The sequence below is a fragment of the Pseudorasbora parva genome, chromosome 10 (genome assembly GCF_024679245.1).
Source record: "Pseudorasbora parva isolate DD20220531a chromosome 10, ASM2467924v1, whole genome shotgun sequence".
Classification (NCBI taxonomy): domain Eukaryota; kingdom Metazoa; phylum Chordata; class Actinopteri; order Cypriniformes; family Gobionidae; genus Pseudorasbora; species Pseudorasbora parva.
This window is the reverse complement of record NC_090181.1, coordinates 8,763,779-8,784,552: the sequence shown is the minus strand read 5'-3', so window position 1 is coordinate 8,784,552 and position 20,774 is coordinate 8,763,779. Positions and strand designations below refer to the sequence as shown.

Genomic DNA, 20,774 nt, shown 5'->3' with positions numbered 1-20,774 from the left:
ATAGCTCTGCAATGAAGTCACACCATATTTATTTATACAGCACTTTATACAATATATTTCTTTAAAGCAAGCTTTACAATATTAAACATGAAAAACAATGCCAGTGTCACTTTTAAATTTAAATTGCAACTTCAATTCCTACTATAAATCAGCTCTCCAGTATCCGTATGTTTTCACTTGTGTCTTATTTCAACAAACTTAACAGAAGATATGAAGGAAGATTTCCACATTACTGAAGGCTGAGCGCAGAACACACTAACCTATTATGTAATCATCATGTAGCTGGTAGTTCGAAGTTTTTTTTTTACCAGCAAGCTGTTTCACAAGCTCTCCAAACAAACTTCGTTTTGGTCTAATTTTGCTCTAAATGGCATCACACCAGTTCTTCGATTTTGCTTTAAGTATATATCAGGGCCTTTGGTTAGGAATTGTTTAAAATATATATATATACATAAACAAAATAAAGACACAACTCGACAGCATTGATTTGTTGCAAATTTTGTTTTATACCTTTAAAAGCTGTGCTGCTGCAATATAACAAAGTACAGCAATTTACTTTGTCATAAGCGCCCCGTCACATGACAATGGCAGCTCAAGCCACATTCCGTAAACTGAGGGTACGTTTACACGACAACAAAGTCCAAAAAACTGAAAAAAATGTATCGCGAACAGACGATAATGCAATCCCCATTCACACGGATCTGCAAAAACAACTATTACAACTATTCTGCTGCCAGGGCAGTAGTTTGGCGGTCACTTTGTAAAGAAACACTCCGCGCCTATAGACTGAACATGTAATACGCATGCGCGTGACATCACTGTTTTCACAAATTCACTTTTTTTGGTATAGACGGATACGATAACGGTATCGTTTTTATCTGCACTTTGAAACCCATTTTCAAAAATGTGCGTTTTCAGGCCACCAAAGGTCCAAAAGTTGCTGTGTAAATGAACGGCCAAACGCAATTGAGGTGTCGTGTAAACGGCCCCTAACACTGAATAATGAAAACACACAGTGCATATCAACAGCTTGCGAAACAAACGAAACAAATATTTAAAGAAGTATCTCATAAGAGCAGTTTTTCAGGTACCTAGCTATTTGAGACATGGCGTAAGAGTGTTTTGTACATGTTTGTGTGAATTTACCTGTTTTTATAGACTGTTATATACGATACCAATTTAAATTGGTATGAATTCGATGCGATTTGGGATGCTATTATTTTAATTGGCTGTTAAACAGTATGGCCAGAAACATACTTTTACACAAGTAGGCAGACACAAATATTTGTTCAGTGCATTTGCCCTATTGAATATGCTTAGCTGGCTAGCATTGGACATGTAAACCACTTACAATACAGGGATAGTTCACCCAAAAATGAAAATTAGCCCATGATTTACTCATCCTCAAGCCATCTTATGACATTTTTCATTCAGTTGAATTCAATCGAAGTTACATTAATAAATGCCCAGTCTCTTCCCAGCTTTATAACGGCAGTGAATGGCAACCCAAAATTTGAAGCCCAAAAAAGTGCATCCAACCATTTATAAAAGTACTTATAAGGTTCTGGGGGGCTAATACAGGCCTTCTGAAGCAAAGTGATGCTTATGTGTAAGAAAAATATCCATATTTAAAACTTTTATGAAGTAAAATATTTAGCTTCCGCCATGCGACTTCCGCATTCAACTTACGGAAAATGCCTAACTGACATAACGGAAGATGTCACATGTAGCATTAATGTTTTGAACTGCATTTATTAACCCCCCTGGAGTCTTGTGGATTACTTTTATAATGGATGGATGCACTTTTCTAATTTTTGGTTTCTATTCACTGCCATTATAAAGTTTTTTATAGAATTCTGATTGTATTTGTCTGAAAGAATAATACCTAGGATGACTTGAGGAATGGATTTTTGGGTAACCCTTAAACTTGCTCAACAATATCCTCTTCAAACTGCTGCTTGGGCACAAATGCAACATTTTTGCACCAAAAAATGTTTTACAACATTGTTCATTATAGAGGTATTTAGAACGCTAACAATGATATGGATTGTAGCATCGTTATCAGTAGTAGTCTGACACATTTCAGAAATCAAAATCGACTTAGGAAGAACCATTGGCATACTTGCAAAGAGTATGTTTCAGGGCTAAGTCAGTTTCAAACATGTTTGGAATCTCTCGATTGATTCATTCTTTAGAATTCAGCTCCTTTGTTTTATCTTGCTCTTTAATCCATGCAGCATATTGCAGGTCATGCTGGATTGTCAGACATAACATGTTTTTTTCTTCGTAAGATCTGTTTCTTCAAGGCACAGCAAGAGAGCACGGTACAAATCACAACTCATTTACATTCAGCTTGGCAAGAAAACACTCCACCCACCCCTTCCCTTCCAGTCCTAGAACCACTAGCAGCAAAGACCAAGAATACAAAATTTACTAAGAAAATTAAAGTGTTACAGAAGCCAGAGCAACACTTGACAGATATAAAGAGAGCTGCAGGTTGGTTTGAGCATGTGACAGAGTAAAAGAACATGCAGTTGGAGACTAGAATTTGTGTAGCAGGATCAACCAATGTGCCATTGAACACTAAACAAATACATTGTTTTACCCTGAAAATATTCAATGGATTTGATTATCTTTAAAGGAATGTTCTGATTTCAATGCCTGGTAAATGGATAGGTCACCCTAAAATTCAAATTTTGTTATGTTCTAAACCTGTATGAACATATAAAAAAGATGATATTTTGAAGAATGTTTGAAACCAAACTGTGACTTCCATAAAATTAAATATCGTTTGTGTTCAGCTGATTAAAGAAACTTGTACAGGTTTAAAACAACATGAGCGTGAGTAAATCATTTTCAGAATTTTCATTCAGACATAATTTTTATTTTTGGCTACACTATCCCCTTAAGTTCTCAAAACAAAAACAAAAATGGTTTGCAAAAACAGCAAAATGTGTTTACAGCAATGCACTTACTATAAAAGACTGTGGTACAAGCATTGCATCAGAATACATGTTAAAATACACACGGTTTTGAATGTAACGTTATATCCACAAAATGTTATCATGAAACTAGAGACAAAATAGCTTACCTTGTTTAAGCAAATTGTTCAACTGTCATGACCATGTAAACGAACGTACGGCTCAAATAACACAATTTAGGGCTCCAGACTGTGAATAAAAAGCACAATTATAATTTAAAACCAAGTCGTTAACGATTTTTTTCTCTCTCAAATGCGGATTGTCAGACATCATGGAATGCGCGCAAATGTTTTGTGCACGTGACTCAATAGAGCGTGCGTGATGTCTGATTCGCGGTAAAATGACTCTTGTGAACCGGTTCTTTCTGTTAAAAAGATCACGAAAAAGCCACAAAATCGATCGTTATTTAGCTGTTTGAATCAGACTCGGTCAGGAAACTGTTCTGGGCTGCATTTTCCAAAATCATTGAGCCCAAGTTGATTGTGGAGAACATTGCCACCATCTATGAGTCACTTTTTAGTATGCTTACAAAACTTTAGTTTTAATGGCACAAACATAGAGTGACAACAACTGAAACAAATTTGTACTATACAACTCGGCCTATAATAAAAAATCGGATTATAACTTAAATCGTTACACTATCTTCCTCACATGCAATAGTGACTATAGCTTAATTAGCCACTAAATCATCTTTATCTAGCGATTCTGTTGTCAGTCACAAAAACTACAAAAAAGACAATTCAGACTTATTTTTTGTCTGGAGCTCTAATATCAAGTGATTTTTAAGCTTCACAGATCTTTAAACCCTCTGTAATGGTCTATAGACTTTCATTATAAGTGCATTACTGTAGAAATTGAGAATCAAAGTTTTTTAGTTCATTAAGTTGGTTTTGGAGTCTGCTAAATTAGACTGTATATTATTTAGTAAAAAGCTTAACTTTCGAATGTCCTCTCACATCTCCTCCATAGACCACATTACTGACTGAAAAAGAAATTATGCGACAAGTGCCTCATTGACTTTGAAATCTACTGTAGTGCCAGTTGACTGCAGTATGTACAACACAACTGCTATTGTCACTGAAAAACAAACAATAGCTGAAAGCGATTGACTCTGGCCCACACTGCAAAAAAAGGTTGAGGGTGTTAATAACAGTAATAATAATAATTTACTAATAGTAAACACATGAAAACAGCCTCTCAGCATAATGTTGCACAATTACGTAGCATTGCTAAAATACAAGTATTGAATAAAAATAACAATAATAAGCACAGACTGCAACAACAGCAAAATGAGTATTACGGTAATTAAATTTGCAGGTCTGGAGCATTGCCTAAACTCTTTAAAGCTCTACGATGTGACTATGCATAAAAAAAGTACATCAAAAAATACAATGTTCCAAGCTTCAGTCAACCAAACCGCCAGACACCCATTACCATCATTAGAGAGAAAAGAAAAATATAGCAGAAAGTAGAAAGCATAGTCCAAGCAAGAGAAGTGGACTGGTCTTGTTTTTTGACAGATCTTTGCTTTTATCCACTTCAGATATTTCTTTGAAAGCTCATCAAAGTACTTAGAACTAAAACCGCCATGTCAGTGAATTCCCAACAAGCTTTTCAAGCAGTTTGCTTGGACGGACGCAATTTGTTGTCTTTTACATGTAAATGGAGGTTTTAGAGGAAAATTTCTGCAGCATAGTGCCTCTGTATCAGCAACTAGCTAAGATGAGGCATGGGGCTTGAGCGTTAGTTAGGGAGTGGGAACGTTGGGCAGGTTGGTCACTGGAAACCCACAGGACTGTCCATGAGTGGGCTAGGGCAACTGAGATCTGGGTCATCCTTGAGTTCAGTCTCCAAAGTTTCCTCCAGATCCTTCTCCTCCACTTCCTCAGCATCACGCACTGAACTCTGGCTGTTCCCCATGGTGCCATAGCTCTGGTGGGCCGGAGAGGGCATGGGAGTAAGGCCCAGCTCTGGCTCCAGCAGGACGGAGGCTATAAAAAGCTGAGGAGGGAAAGAATGAGAGGTGAGTAGGTGGAAAGCAAAAGAGTGTCATTATTTTAAGAGCTTCTTTTTTTTGTTTATGCAACATGCTACATGTGAAGTGCCTTTGACACAGTGAGTGGAAGCCTTAGAGGAGATGAGAGGTGAGAGAGAAATTAATTTCATAAGAGGGACTTGAAATGACAGTGTGGTGAATTAAATAAGCTGTGACGGGATAAGCAGGTACATTAGCTGTGGTTGTGGTGGAAACAGTGCTTCTCTCTGCATCACTGAAGCCTCCTTCTGTCGTCTGATCGGACATCTGAAACAAAGCAGAATTGAAATCATGTTTTACTGCTTGATGACATTATTCTCCTAAAAGCAGTCAAAATCAAAAACATTATTGTTTTCCAACCACAACTCTCAGTAGAGACTATAGAGACGAAAATATTGGGACACGTGACCATTACACCAACAGGGAATGTAATGACATCCCATTCTAAATACATAGATTTTAATTAGGAGTTGATCTTATTTTTGCAACTATAACATCTAGGGAGGAAGATTTTGGAGTGTTTCTGTGGGAATTTTTGCCAGTTATCCAGTAGAGCATTTGTAAGGTCAGGCAGTGACGAGAGGACCTGGTTTGCAATTTCTATTCCAGATCATCCCAAATGTGTTCGATGGGGTTGAAGCCGGTCAATTTCTTCCACACCATCTTTATGGATGTTTCTGGAATAGAAAAGGGTCTTCCCCAAACTGTTTCCAAAAAGTTGGAAACATGGTCCAAAATGTCTTGATTTGCTGAAGCATTAAGATTTCCTTTCACTGGAAGTAAGGGGCCAAGTCCAACCCCTGAAAAACAATCTCATATCATTATTCTTCCTCCCCCAAACTTTACAGTTGGCACAATGCCTTTAGGCAGGTAATATTCTCCTGGCATCTGCCACACCTAGACTCGCCCATCAGACTGCCAAACAGAGAAGTGTGATTCGTCCCTCCACATAACACATTTCCACAGCTCCAAAGTCCAGTGGCCATGTGCTTTATACCACTCCATCCAAAGCTTGGCATTGTACTTGGTGGTGTGAGGCCTGCATGCAGTTCAGTCATGAAAACCCATTCCACACAGCTCCCAAAACACAGTTTTTGTGCTGATATTAATGCCAAAGGAAGGTTTGAACTCTTCAGCTATGAAATCAGCAGAGTTGGCAAACGTTGATGTGGACGTTACAAATGTACATTTGCTGCTGTACTTAAACGCTTCCACTTTTCAATAATACCACTTGCAGTTGACCTTGGTATACCTGGAAGGGATGAAATTTCACGAACTGACTTACTGCAACGGTGGCATCCTATCACAGTACCACCCTTCACTGAAATCTTAAGAACAGCCATTTTTTTCACAAAGCCAGAGTTGGCCAAATTACATTTCTGTGAATTAATATGCATCAATTCACAGAAATTCAATTTGCCCAACTGAAAAATGTATTTAGATGTGATTAGTCACTATAAAAGTTTCAAATGGGGCATGAATTTTTTTTTTACAGTGTAGGTGCTTGATTTTATACTACTGTGGCAATCGGTCTGATTGGAACACTTATTTGAATTGAATTCAATTATTAAGAGGTATTTCTCTATATTTTCATCCATATAGTGTATGTACATGAGCGAGCAATCACGGCTGAGACATGGCTGGGGCAACTGCAAACACAAAATTATATTGCATTCAAGGTATAATCCATTTATAATTTTTTGTTTATGCACTCCCTGGGGCATGTTTTCTGGGACTCAAACCCATGACCCTGAATAAAATGTGCCTCATTAAATTAGCTTTTCAGGAGTAAAAGATACATTTATCTAAACTTAAGATAATTTAGGAATAAGCATGTAACATTGAGTTATTGAATCATTCAATCAATTGACTCTTGAATAAGGAAATACCACTTTGTGCTGCTTGGAAATGCACACGCTTATGCTGTGGCTGTATTTGGAACAATTTTCAAACAGACAATATCCTTAATATTGTGTCTAATATGTAAGTCACTTAATATTAACTTCCTGTTTATTTAATCGTCGTATAAAAAAATCAGAGGAAAAACACTCTGCCTGCGTGATATTTCTTAACTATATCATATGATATAAATATAAAAAACAAGAGCTCTTTAAAGGACATTTTTTGCCTCCATATTTTTAATTTTGCTGGCAATTTGTATTATTTTTGGAGGCATTTTTGGACAAAGCCCTCGTTAACTTCCACTAATGTTGTAAAGATATGCCAGGGTCATATTTCACCATAAAAATACTTTACAGTTTTTGCATTTAAGTCATAAAAATTGTGGGGGAAATTGAGCTTGGTTGTCCAAATGCATTAGTTGTCTTTTTTTTATGATGATTTTGGCTGAATTGGCACTGGTTTTCAGAAAAACACATAACCTTGATGTTCACTCATAATTCATGAATGTTAAAATTTTACAAGCATATTCACCATACAAAATGTCTCTACCAAACATCAAGATCAAGGTTTACATGGCTGACCTGATAGCTTGTTGATCTGTCAGGTCGTAGTTTTTTTAGACAAAAGCCAAAGCAGGAGAAGACAATACTGCACAGGAGAGTTACGAAGGTGAACAGAGTGATGGGCTGCACTGGACCTGCGCAAGAGATAAAACATGAGGTAATGCTTTAATATGGAACAGAGTTGGAGACATGCTTTTGTGGTTTTGGTCTTAAGATCTCTTAAAACCGCATACAGTAAACATGGTCTGGGTCTCATTAATAGTCTCATGGTTTGGGTTTGGGTCTGGTTCTGGAAATGTAAATTATTATATCCTTAGACAAGACCATAGTCCCGACTGCAATTTCCACACACACACACAAAAAAAGATCAGCAAAGTACCTTAACCATTATGAAGAATTTGCAAAGATTGTCATACTCTAATTAGCTGCTGTCAAAGTGGCTCAGCATTTGCTGCAATAAATTCCACATTTTCTCCATTACAGTTCATTAAAATGACCAGTTTGGTTCTCGGTCTGAGTATTGGGGCCGAGATCTTGGTCTGGATCTAAGCCTTGAGTGGTCTAGTCTTGGGGTCTTATGGGGTCTGGTGTTGGTCTAGGTCTTGGAGTGTCTGCTCTTGACTCAAAGTGAACACGTGTTCTGCAGTGAAACTTGAACACATCCTAATGTCAGACGATTCAGGTTTTCATTTCAAGTCACAGTTATTCTAGCAATACTTTTTTTGATTTTATTTGACATTATTGTTTTTTTAATGTGGTTTGGTGCTATTTAAAAAAAAAAAACTTTAATGCTATTATTATGTTAATGCAATGTGGCACAATCGCAGCTAATTATAATGTATTTAGTTTAGTAAAAATGTCTGTGGAACATTGTGGACCAATGAGATTACGCTGTGGGTGGGGCAACCGAGTTTCAATGCCGCAGAAATAGAGGGTATGCACGTGAGATCACCGTCAGTCCGAGTGGTTTAAAGTGTGAATGCTGCGAAAAACACACAAAACACATATAAAACGGGAAAGAGCTTTGCGAGATTTGACAAGAAATCAAGAGGTACAGTGCCTTGCGAAAGTATTCGGCCCCCTTGAACTTTGCGACCTTTTGACACATTTCAGGCTTCAAACATAAAGATATAAAACTGTAATTTTTTGTGAAGAATCAACGACAAGTGGGACACAATCATGAAGTGGAACGAAATTTATTATATATTTCATACTTTAAAAAAAAAAAAAAAACAGAAAAATTGGGCGTGCAAAATTATTCGGCCCCTTTACTTTCAGTGCAGCAAACTCTCTCCAGAAGTTCAGTGAGGATCTCTGAATGATCCAATGTTGACATAAATGACTAATGATGATAAATAGAGTCCACCTGTGTGTAATCAAGTCTCTGTATAAATGCACCTGCACTGTGATAGTCTCAGAGGTCCGTTTAAAGCGCAGAGAACATCATGAAGAACAAAGAAACACACCAGGCAGGTCCAAGATACTGTTGTGGAGAAGTTTAAAGCCGGATTTGGATACAAAAAGATTTCCAAAGCTTTAAACATCCCAAGAAGCACTGTGCAAGCGATTAAATTGAAATGGAAGGAGTATCTGACCACTGCAAATCTACCAAGACCTGGCCGTCCTTCTAAACTTTCAGCTCATACAAGGAGAAGACTGATCAGAAATGCAGCCAAGAGGCCCATGATCACTCTGGATGAACTGCAGAGATCTACAGCTGAGGTGGGAGACTCTGTCCATAGGACAACAATCAGTCGTATACTGCACAGATCTGGCTTTTTTGGAAGAGTGGCAAGAAGAAATCCATTTCTTAAAGATATCCATAAAAAAAGTGTTGTTTAAAGTTTGCCACAAGCCACCTGGGAGACACACCAAACATGTGGAAGAAGATGGTCAGATGAAACCAAAATTGAACTTTTTGGCAACAATGCAAAACGTTATGTTTGGCGTAAAAGCAACACAGCTCATCACCCTGAACACACCATCCCCACTGTCAAACATGGTGGCGGCAGCATCATGGTTTGGGCCTGCTTTTCTTCAGCAGGGACAGGGAAGATGGTTAAAATTGATGGGAAGATGGATGGAGCCAAATACAGGACCATTCTGGAAGAAAACCTGATGGAGTCTGCAAAAGACCTGAGACTGGGACCCTCCAACAAGACAATGATCCAAAACATAAAGCAAAATCTACAATGGAATGGTTCAAAAATAAACATATCCAGGTGTTAGAATGGGGGCCGAATACTTTCGCAAGGCACTGTATTTTCACAGTGTTTCACATATAAATGACAGGAACACTATGGCGTCTTTAGTTTAAACTGATAATCGTTTGTTTTACTCGCAGTTTCTCCCTATTAAATCCAGTCATGCAGCAGCTGTTTTGCCACTCAATCCGGCTGAGGGGGGAGCGTGTTCCGTCGGGAAAGTTACGTCAATGCACCGTCAATTGAAAAGTTGGAATCGGGAAAGTTACGTCAATGCAAGCTAGTGAGCAACAAGACATTTTGTCACAGTCATTGTACATAGTTAAGATATGTAATACTACTTCTGACTTTTCTTCCAAATACCCAGTGTTCTTGGTTATACCCAGACTATATACAGTTTTACAGAAAAGAACAGCTTTCACATTTTGATAGCTGTTTTGTAAAAATATTAAGAACTTAATTTTGTTAGATTCAATATCCACTTGCATAAATCTGAGTTCTGAGTTTTTGTGTGAACCTACCCAGTCTGAGCACAGAGAAGAACAGCAACCAGAACATGCAGAGAATGGGCGCCACCACCACTTGACTGATGGCGGCTGAATGGATCCGCTGGCTGAGCTTTGTGGGTATATAGGCATAGTAGATATTATACCGATCTATCATATGCTTCAGCACAAGGTAAAACAACCCTGCAAAAAGAATAGAGCTGGAGTTATCAAATAAGCTTTTATCTATCAAAATTAACTAGTCATAAAAGCGACTTTCAGGTTATCCAGCAGCTATGCTTTGTAGGTTAAGTTGTCTCGTATGAAGTTTTCCTTTATGCTACTGCACATAATATTTATCTATTTACCTGTCTACATAGACCACATGTGTGTGCAAGTTGCCAAATGAATTCAGAAGTAAGTGAAAAATCATGATGATGGATGTCAGCGTATAGTAAATAAACAGTCATGGTGTGTATTGGTGACAGAACAGGCGTGGAGTGGGCGTCTGGATCTCGGCTAGACGGGCCGGAGCGTCTGGAAGGCTACAGCGGGTTCGCACCTAGCGGCCATGTCACACCGCGATACTGAGATACTGTTGGAGATACGGCTCAGACGCCCACACACTGACTGAGGACGGGAACGAGGTATTAGAACATGCACAGAGGTGGAAATGAAGAGTGATGGAAAGAAAAAAGAGAGCTGTGGGTAAAAAGGAACAGACAAAATGAAAGGAAGAAAAAAATATGACACAAAATGGTGCAGTGGAGACGATAGACAAATGGAGTGGAGTGCAAATTGGGAGGAAAGTGGAATTAGGGAGGGGAACAAAAAGTCCTAAAAGAAAAGTTTGTTTGTTGAAAAATAAAACCCCTCAAATTACGCACTCACCAAAAGGTACAATGATGGGGCAGGTGATGCTGTAGGTCATACTGACTGAAAATATGCACATGGTCCAGGCATACTCAAGGCCGAACTGAAACTCATAGGCCTGACTCTGAGGGTGAGAATGGAGAAATAGTTTGTTAGTGTATTTAATGACATTTAATGTATATGTTTTGGTGATTAACAATCACTAAGAACAGCTGTTGTATGCAAAAGATTCTTTAGATTCTCCTTTACGTTGCATTCACATGGGGGGCGTCGGCGTCAAAGCTTCTCATTTACTTTGAATAGGTGACGTCACGCATTGCTGGACCAAATTGTGGGTTCTGTTGCGTCGCGTCACAGCCATGCAACACTGGAAAAGTAATGCCCTAGTGCAAACGCCAGCCAATTGCATTCATGCAACACTGGAAAAGTAATATATTTGCCCGTTGTCACTATGACGGCGGCATCGTCAGCACCAAACTTCAGACGCTGCCTCTGTCAATGCAGCGTTAGTGTGCCACAATAAAAATAACAGTGAATGCGATTGGAACAACATGAATGTGAATAAATGATCTAAGAGATATTATTTTATAGGTGAACTTTTCCATTAGAGGCTAGGGGTATTCAAACAGGGGTCCGGGGATCCCCAGGGGTCCTCCAGAAGGTTCCCTGGGGTCCCCAGAAAATTTCAGAGAATAAAAAGACAAAGCAAAAATGGATAAAGTCAACCAAACATTTTCATTTGAAATGTTTCTCTCCTTTCTTGCCATATACATAGGCTACTTTACATATATAAATTTATTTAATCAGTACACATAAATAATACATAAAATATGTAAAAATGCACCAGATTTAGCCAACACTGGCTACAATTATTACAATATATGTATGTCTGCTTTGTATCTTTCTATTGAGTCCCCTTTATCTTGCTCACTGGGGTTGTAAGGCATTTATTGTGAAAGATGCTTTTACAAATGATTTTTAATAGGGCTATGCAATATATCGAAATTATCGAAATATCGCAAATGTATATATCGCAATATCCATATCGCAACGGCAAGCAATATCTGAAACATTTTAATAGGCTACTTCAACATTGTGAAAATACACACACAGTTATGTCAAAATGGCTGTCTTAAGTATTCACGTAAACAGTCGATTACGCTTTAAGTGAACGATATCAACCAAATGCATGTCAATAGGATCTGTGCATTAGCTCTTAAAGTGACAGGCGACTAATACAGTAAACCTGCCGCTGTCTGTCAAACAAAAAGAGAATATTACTCAGTGCTCTTGGCTGAATATCCTTTGTAGCTTTATTATGTATCAGTGTATCTTAATTAATGTAAAGACTACTGTTTTATTTTCTTTCTTTTTTTAAGCTATCATAGCTATCAAAATCCAGTATTCGGCATTTTGCGTACGTGAGTTTTTGTTGTAGATGTCTTAAAAAAAAATTAAAAAAAAATAAAAATAAAAATAATTGTTGTGTATTGTGCTAATTAATTGAGATTTCTTACAGCTCTTACAACCTGTTGGCCTTGTCTGTTTCGTTGCTTCTATTACTCTCCCCTTTTTTGTAAGTCGCTTTGGATAAAAGCGTCTGCTAAATGATTAAATGTAAAATGTAAATGTAAATGTTTTAAACAAAGATAAATTAAAATAACAAAAATAATCCATCCCTAGTTCAGGAGTCTTTGTTAACCTGGATGTTCTTGATGTTAAGTTTTAGGTTGATATAACTATGTATTACCAAGTCAAGCAAAGATTTTTTAATATTTATATATTGCCATTAATTTTTTGTTTGTTTACATTGATGTTAAAATTATATTGTCAGATTTATGACATACATTTTTGCAAAAATGCTGCTGGTCACTTTCAGAAGTTGTAACGATGTTTTCTTTTCCCAGAAAGAATGTGTAGCACATGAATGGTATCATTCTCAGTTTTTAATATTTAAAAAAATAAATGATTTAAATAGATTTTACACACTAATAGGAATATTGTATCGCATATCGAACATCGCATTATTTAACAAGATATTTCATATCGCATTTTTCTTCAATATCGCACAGCCCTAATTTTTAACTGAAACATTTTCTTTAGGTTTTTACATCTAACATTAAGTAGGCTATAGCCAATTTATTAAGTTTGGACAATATTTTTTTTATATAATGTCACACAATTTATCTAACAGTTTCAATGTTTGTTTGTTTTTTGTTTTTCATAGGCCTAAATAAAAATAGATTAATTTTAGGAAGGGGGTCCCTCTTAAAAGTTCATCATATTTGGGGGTCCTTGGCATCATAAAGTTTGAAAACCACTGCTCTAGATAATTACTATCAGTATAAGTTTAATTTATAAATGTATTTTATGTATAAACACACTATCATCAATACTTTTATTTAGCAAGAATGCATTAAATTAAAGGTGACAGTCAAGACTTTTACATGTTGTTCTTTTAAACATTAAAGAATCCTGGAAAAAAAAAATACATCACGCAACACATGTAGGCCTCCACAACAGTTTTCAATGTTGATAATAAGCCTATTAAATCGATAAACAGCATATTACCATTTTTGAAGGATCATGCAATACTTAATACTGAAGTAATGCCTGCTGAAAATTCAGCTTCTCCATCACAGGAATAAATTATGTTAAAATATATTAAAATAGAAAATAGTCTTCAATATATTATTGTCAGCACGATTCCCGGTGTTTCTGTGTTCCTGGATTTTATTTCGAGGTTGTTTTGTCTTGTTTTGCCTGTGTTCAGTTTCTGTGTGTTTAGTTTCCTTAATTGCCATAGTTATTCATTGTTTCAATGATTAGTGGATTTAAATCCTAACGGTGCGTCTCGATTCGCATGCTATCTGTCCTAAATAGTATTCGAAAATAGAATTAGCACGTCCCAAATCGTAGTATGTTGAAATGAGTATCCCAAAGATACCCGGATGGTCTACTATTTCCGTTTACTATTATCGAATCTGAAGTGAAGATCCGTGCACATTCTGATGGTTAATATTGCCCACAACCAATTGTGAGTTGGACGAGGATTTGTGTAGAACTACAAAAACTAATAAAGTGTTCACATAAAGTGAAAAACTGCAGATATGACGGATGTGTGAGTCTGATGGTTAAGAATAGGTTTATATAAAGGGATGTGAGTGAATAATAATCAGTATCTAACCTGGCAAAAATATATTTATTCAATGTTATCCACATTATATTTCATTTGCAACAGCATTGAGAACTTTTATTATGCAGAAGTCTTTGTCTGTTCTTTGCTTTGTGTTAACGTTTCATGCTAGTATGTATCTTTGTAGGGTTCCTGGTGTTTATTAAATGTTATTTCACCGTTCAGCTGTGTAAGGCATATTTGTCTGTATTATCAAGTCAACTATAGTTTTTACTGTATTTTTGCAACAAGAAAAAAAATGCAGCCTTGTCGAGCATTTCCAACACAGCTCACTCTCTGTACACATTCACTCACTCTTTTAACGTGGATGCGCTCAGCTTTAGACTTGGCAAAGCAAAGGCGAAGCGAGTACACCAGTAGAGCAGGAATACGCAGAAGCTCCATGGCCGTTCCGATCAGACTAGACGTGATCACGTAGTTCACAAAAAAAGCTCCGTTATCAGGCAAAAACACACACCTAAGTGGACAAAATAAAGTGTGTCTCAAAAAATGATGCATGTTCGAAATAAATTAACCAAGAGATGTAGATTTAGGGAACAGTGAGAACTTACTGGAACTTTACATCTGTTTCATCCAGGAAGTGGATGTCAAAAAGCCACCTGAAGAACAAATCCAAGCTGGCGAGCAGACAAGAGAATATACAATACTTAGCATTATTTGGACACTTTAAACAGTAAAAGTCTCAACCTCTGGTCTAAAACTGATTTTAAGTGGATGTATGGCATCAGTTTACCCTTATAGTGTCCTAGTAGAGTAACCACAGGTGTAATTTATCACATTAAAGGGATAGTTCACCCAAAAATTTAAATTCTGGCGCTAATTACTCACCCTCACTCCGTTCTAAACCCGTACGACTTTCATTTATCTTTTTGATGAAATCTGAGAGCAATAAAATTAAAAATGTCAAGAAAGGCAGTTAAGACATCATTGTAATAATCCATGTGATGTCAGTGGTTTAAACTCAGTTATATGACGCGATGGGAGTGCTTTGTTTTCGCAAAAAACAAAACAAAAAAAAACATTATTTACCACTTTATTTACAATATATGAATCTCCTATGCAAGTTCACACCTCTGCTCCTGCATCAACACATCACACTTGACGTGTTGCACTCGTGAACGTGTGTTGGATATGAATATTTCGAAAATAAAGTGGTAAATTGTTTTTTTTTTGCGCAAACAAAGCACAAACGTTGCTTATAAAATAGAGGTTAAACCACTGGTGTCCACTGGAGCACGGAATTCTTAGGGGTAATTAATGACAGAATATAAATTTTTGGGTGAACTAACTATGAATATTATCCATTAATGTTTAGCAACCCAAAAAGTGTCCAGATAGATGAAACACATGCTTGCTAAAAATGAAAGAATTTAAAAAACGAGGTACATAAAAAACATTTTGAAAAATATTTGAGTTGAAAGTCATTCTGATAATTTTGTGGGGCTCAAAATTCAAACATATTAAGGTGGTGTAACTGTTTGGGGATTGTGAAAAGGAAAATACCCGTATTTAATTATTTTTTATTTATTTATTTGTGACAAGTAGGACATCCTTATTTATCAGTCATTGACCCATATACTTGTATATAGTACTGTATATAAAGGACATTTTTATTCTGAGACAAAATGATAGACAAAACACGATAGACATATGAAAACCATTACATGCTTTTATCAGCATGATATATAATTGTAGGAAGTTTATGGGATGTTTACCTGGATAGACCCAGTGATGGTAGAATGATTACCATGAAGACAAGCAGTAAAAAGCATTTGTGCATAGTGATCTGATTCTCACCGGACCTGAGAGAGACACACAGCACAAGAAGATCCAACTGATTACAACATAACCAAACAATCTGAAGTCATCATGATATCAAAACTGACAATTCTTATATAATATTGCAGCATTCTAAGAAATTTTTCCTGCACATCATTTACATTTTTTTTTTTTTTTATTCATGTGCTCTAATAATCTTTAATTTTATAAAAAACTTCTCCCTCTTGTAGTGACATCTCTTCTCTGATGGTGTGTTTCCTGGCGTGAGGGCGGGGCAACCTGTCACTCACATAAGATCGACCAATAGCAAAAAACAACCGTCCAATCAATTCCAGATAAACAAAATCAAGTCCTACTCTACTTTTCCTGTTCAAGAAGCCATTTCACATGAATATACGTCACAACAGGGATGAAAAGACTCCTATTTTTATGTCGAAATAAAATAGATTTCCATATTTTTATCTGATTTTTCAATTCCATTTTTTTATATTTTCCAACCAGTTCCTCTACTAGACAGATTGTTTGCGGTTAAAGTCCATATAAAACCATGCATGCAGCCCAATCCTATCAGCCTAATGTGACGTATTTCAAATAAAAATGCTAATTATTTATGTAATACTCAGTCCTGATTTCATGTGGGATGTATATTAATCATTGAAGTGTTTCTACTGTAAACACAACAGGTGCACAACAGTTTTGCTGAAGGTACTGCAGTTGCACAATACTGGGTGTTTGATCCACATGAACTATAATGTGACTGTGAAAGACGCCGCCAGTCTGCATATGATTATTCCCGTGTTGTGATCACTATGACAACAAGCCTGGAGAGGCAAGCAGAGAGTGCAAGAGAGAGGGACACCATGTAAACGTGCTGTGCATGGGTGGGTGGGAGACTGAGACTGGGTTGGGGGATGTTTAGCAGTTATGCAATATGTTTGTGCGCCAATATGAACATGTTTATGCAATAGATTTAAGCTGCGTTGCAAGTGCAAACTTACCCTTGCCATTGGGACAACACCATATTTTTGTAACCATCATATATGTGTATGAATATGTGTATTATTGTGGTGTGTACAGGGATAGTTGTCCCAAAAATGAAAATGTTGTTATCATTTACTCACGCTCATATCATTCCAAACCTGTATGACTTACATTCTACTGTCGAACACAATAAAAAATATTTTGAGAAACCAACATTCTTCAAAATATCTTCATGTGTGTCCCACAGAAGAACATAAGTCATAATGAATATGTTTGTAACCATGGCCAGATCTGTGCCTTGCCACAGTTCTGTCTCTGAGCTCTTTAGGCATTTCCTTTGACCTCATGATTCTCATTTGCTCTGACATGCACTGTGAGCTGTAAGGTCTTATATAGACAGGTGTGTGGCTTCCCTCATCAAGTCCAATCAGTATAATCAAACAAATCTGGACTCAAATGAAGGTGTAGAACCATCTCAAGGATGATCAGAAGAAATGGACAGCACCGGAGTTAAAATATATGAGTGTCACAGCAAAGGGTGTGAATACTTAGGACCATGTGATATTTCAGTTTTTCTTTTTTAATAAATCTGCAAAATTGTCAACAATTCTGTGTTTAATTAGAAAAAAAATTACTTAAATGATTTTAGCAAATGGCTGCAAAATAACAAGGAGTGAAAAATTGAAGGGGGTCTGAATACTTTCTGTACCCACTGTATAAGCTTGTCTCTTATTAGCAACCGCTCCAACGGCTTTCAGCTCTACCCTGGTTTATACTACAGTAATGTTAAGAAATATTTAATGCATCAGCTCATCCATGAATATGATTTCTGCCCAAACCCCGTTGGATTCTTTTTCCATCGGCTGTAGAGACTACAACTCCCATGAGTCCACGAAATCAATGCGCACCAAGCTACGCCTTTGTGTTGAATAAGTGACCTCTAACGGTGAAAAATTACATATTGTCCCTTTAAAGCTACACTGTGTGATATTTTCCCCCATCTAGCGGTGAAAAGTTATATAACCATCCAGTGAATAATAGTTTCTGTTCCTCTCAATTCTTCTTTCGTTTTAACTCCTAAGGTGGCCGATTTAGTCCAAGATTAACATGGCAATCCCCCTCTTCACATTCGACACGGTGCCATCGAGTGTTAAAACGCGAAAGGCGAAGCTTGAATTTACGGGTATGTCCCTCTTTGGCTAATGTACTTTCAAGATGGAGGGCCAACATGGCGACCAGCATTCGAACCCCTCACCCGTATGTATTTTCAATGGCATATTATAAACCTACGAGAATACTTTATTACTTGAAAGAAGTAAATATACATTATGAGCACATATATTTTTAAAAGAACTAAGTGTTTTTAGCTAAGAATAAACTAAAAAAGTTACACAGTGTAGCTTTAACATCCAACAGGAAACATATTAGTAACTAACTGTGGTAATACTATGTATTTAATAAGTAATTGTGTTAATAAAACAATCATTTAATTCTAATTATATTTACAAATTTAATCAAAACAAATCAGTCATTTTAATATATACTGGAGTAAAAAGACCACCCTGCCATAGCTTTCTCATATTTATACACAGACTAGAAGAGTTTAAAGTCAGACGGAGGAAATGGTATCATACCTGGTCCAGTGGTACTCAAAGAAAGATGAATAGTACACAATGAAGGGCAGGAGAATGGAAAAGGCCCACAGGAGCAGGGTGGGGAAGAACTGGGTAATTACTGGGTTCTAGACAGTAGAAGACAGTAAAAGATCAAATTCAAAACATTCAACTTCCGAAAACAACACAAAAAAACACTTTCAGTTTTATTTTACATTCTAATGTGGCGTAATACAGCTGTACGGTTATAAAATTTCTTTGATGGTCACTGACCCTTAAGCTCTCAACTGGCCGAGTGACGTTGAACTTGTCCATAGTGTTTACGATGATAGCAGGGGTTGTAAGAAAGAAGAGCAAGAGGAAGAGCATAATGTTGAGCAGGACGCAGCGGAGCCACCAGCGAGAACCGCACACTGACAGATTTTCCCTGGATGAACACAAGCACCAATCAACACGACAAGGTCTCAACAACAGTTACAGGATATAGAGTGTGTGCTTGCCAAGAAAAAGTGGGATGTTTAGTTTCTGTTACGTACATGGGAGGGTTTGTGCTGGAAAACACAGCCTAAGCTGGTTAGCTGGTCACCCAGACTGACCAAGCTGGTATTCAGCTGGTTTAGCTAGTGGTCTTCCAGCACAAAAGTGCCTAAAAGCATCTGAAACATGCTCAGGCCAGTTAAAGGTGTATTGGTTCATTTCCATTGAAAAGTCTACAGTTTATACCCTTTATACTGCTTCTGTTACACATTTGCAGGGACCAATCACAACCCGACTTATCCACCTGGCATGCTCTTGGTGGGTTTAACACAATCAGGATAGAGAAGCGATGGACCGTTGGTCTGATTGGTTGAAGGACTATCCAATTGCGTACAGAGTCATTTGAATTTTGCTCGTTGATCACACCTCTTGTACAGTAGAAAATACAGAGCAGACTCCCCACACCAATGTTCAATATTAAAAGATTGAGCTTGATCTGGTGATAGCACGAGAAAAAAAAAGGACTTTCACTTGCTAGAACAGAAAAAACTATCAATCAGACAACCGAAGATATGCAATAGAACACTCTAAAAAATGCTGGGTTGTTTTAACCCAATGTTGGGTCAAATATGGACTAACTCAGCAATTGGGTTGTTTTAACCCAGCGATTGGGTTGTTTTAATCCTGCAGTTGTGTTTAATATTTGCTTAAGACATCCCAATCGCTGGGTTAAAACAACCCAACTGCTGGGTGAGTCCATATTTGACCCAACATTGGGTTGTTTTTACCCAGAATTTTTTAGAGTGAAGTTTTGATCATTGATCATTTAGGCCTTAGAATTTTGTGTATCAAATACAATACAGTGAGTGGACTTTAAAGGGTTAAAAAGAATGTTCACAAAAAAAAACTTTCTGACATTAAGGGTGCGTTCACACTTGTAGTTCGGTTCGTTTGGTTAGTTTGGTCCGGACCAAAAAACAAAAACAAACATAATAGTCCTGGTCCGCTTAGCGTTCACACGGGCATTTTTAACAGCGAACCTAAAGTTACCGAACCAAAGGCACAGGGAGACGCTCACAACCTGATTGGTCGGTTTATATGACGTAGAAGCTCGCTTACCGAACATTCAAAACAATGCTGTGTGCGGATTACACGCGCGGGCATTTTATGCGTGTACATATGGCGTTATTTTTACCCGCTGAGAACTCATGAAGAGCTCATGAAATGTTCACAACATTCAAAACAACGCTGTGTGCTGGATTAAACGCGATCATTTTATGCGTGTAACACATATGGCGTTATTTTTACCCGCTGAGAACTCATGAAGAGCTCATAAAATGTTCAAAACATTCAAAACAGCAGCAGGATATCCTCCGTTGTGCAGAGACGGCCGTTCTGTCGTCTGTACCTGCTAATAATGGGCAACACAGGAACTTTGATGAGAAGAGCCAGGTATGCTTTTTGTGTTTTTTTTCTAGCATTTTCGAAACATGCTCGTCAGACCAAATATTGATGAGGCTCTTCCTCGTTGCTCTACGTTTGCCCTCTAACGTTAAAGTTACTCATTTTGGATAACGTACACCGATCTTTCCGCGTCGTCAAATCAGCTGCATTATGCGTGGCATCTTGTGACATTATACGTCCGGTTTTTGGTCCGTTTACATGTCTTTGGTCCGTGTTGCGTT

At 37.3% G+C, this 20,774-nt stretch overlaps 1 protein-coding gene across 4 annotated transcripts in view; it reads right to left on the bottom strand.

Moving 5' to 3' along the window:
* Window positions 1–482: 482 nt before the first annotated feature.
* The window catches only part of tmem63c (transmembrane protein 63C), an 81,492-nt gene continuing 61,200 nt past the window's right edge, over window positions 483–20,774 (bottom strand). For all 4 annotated transcript variants that reach the window (XM_067455049.1, XM_067455048.1, XM_067455050.1 and 1 more), the window contains 10 exons: window positions 18,886–19,039; window positions 18,634–18,740; window positions 15,955–16,041; window positions 14,791–14,856; window positions 14,534–14,696; window positions 11,062–11,167; window positions 10,207–10,374; window positions 7,500–7,615; window positions 5,209–5,283; window positions 483–4,982 (listed from right to left, as the gene is read on the bottom strand). In XM_067455049.1, the coding sequence (XP_067311150.1) occupies window positions 4,758–4,982; window positions 5,209–5,283; window positions 7,500–7,615; window positions 10,207–10,374; window positions 11,062–11,167; window positions 14,534–14,696; window positions 14,791–14,856; window positions 15,955–16,041; window positions 18,634–18,740; window positions 18,886–19,039 (1,267 nt within the window). In that variant the 3' untranslated portion in view covers window positions 483–4,757. The remainder of the gene's footprint in view (window positions 4,983–5,208; window positions 5,284–7,499; window positions 7,616–10,206; window positions 10,375–11,061; window positions 11,168–14,533; window positions 14,697–14,790; window positions 14,857–15,954; window positions 16,042–18,633; window positions 18,741–18,885; window positions 19,040–20,774) is intronic.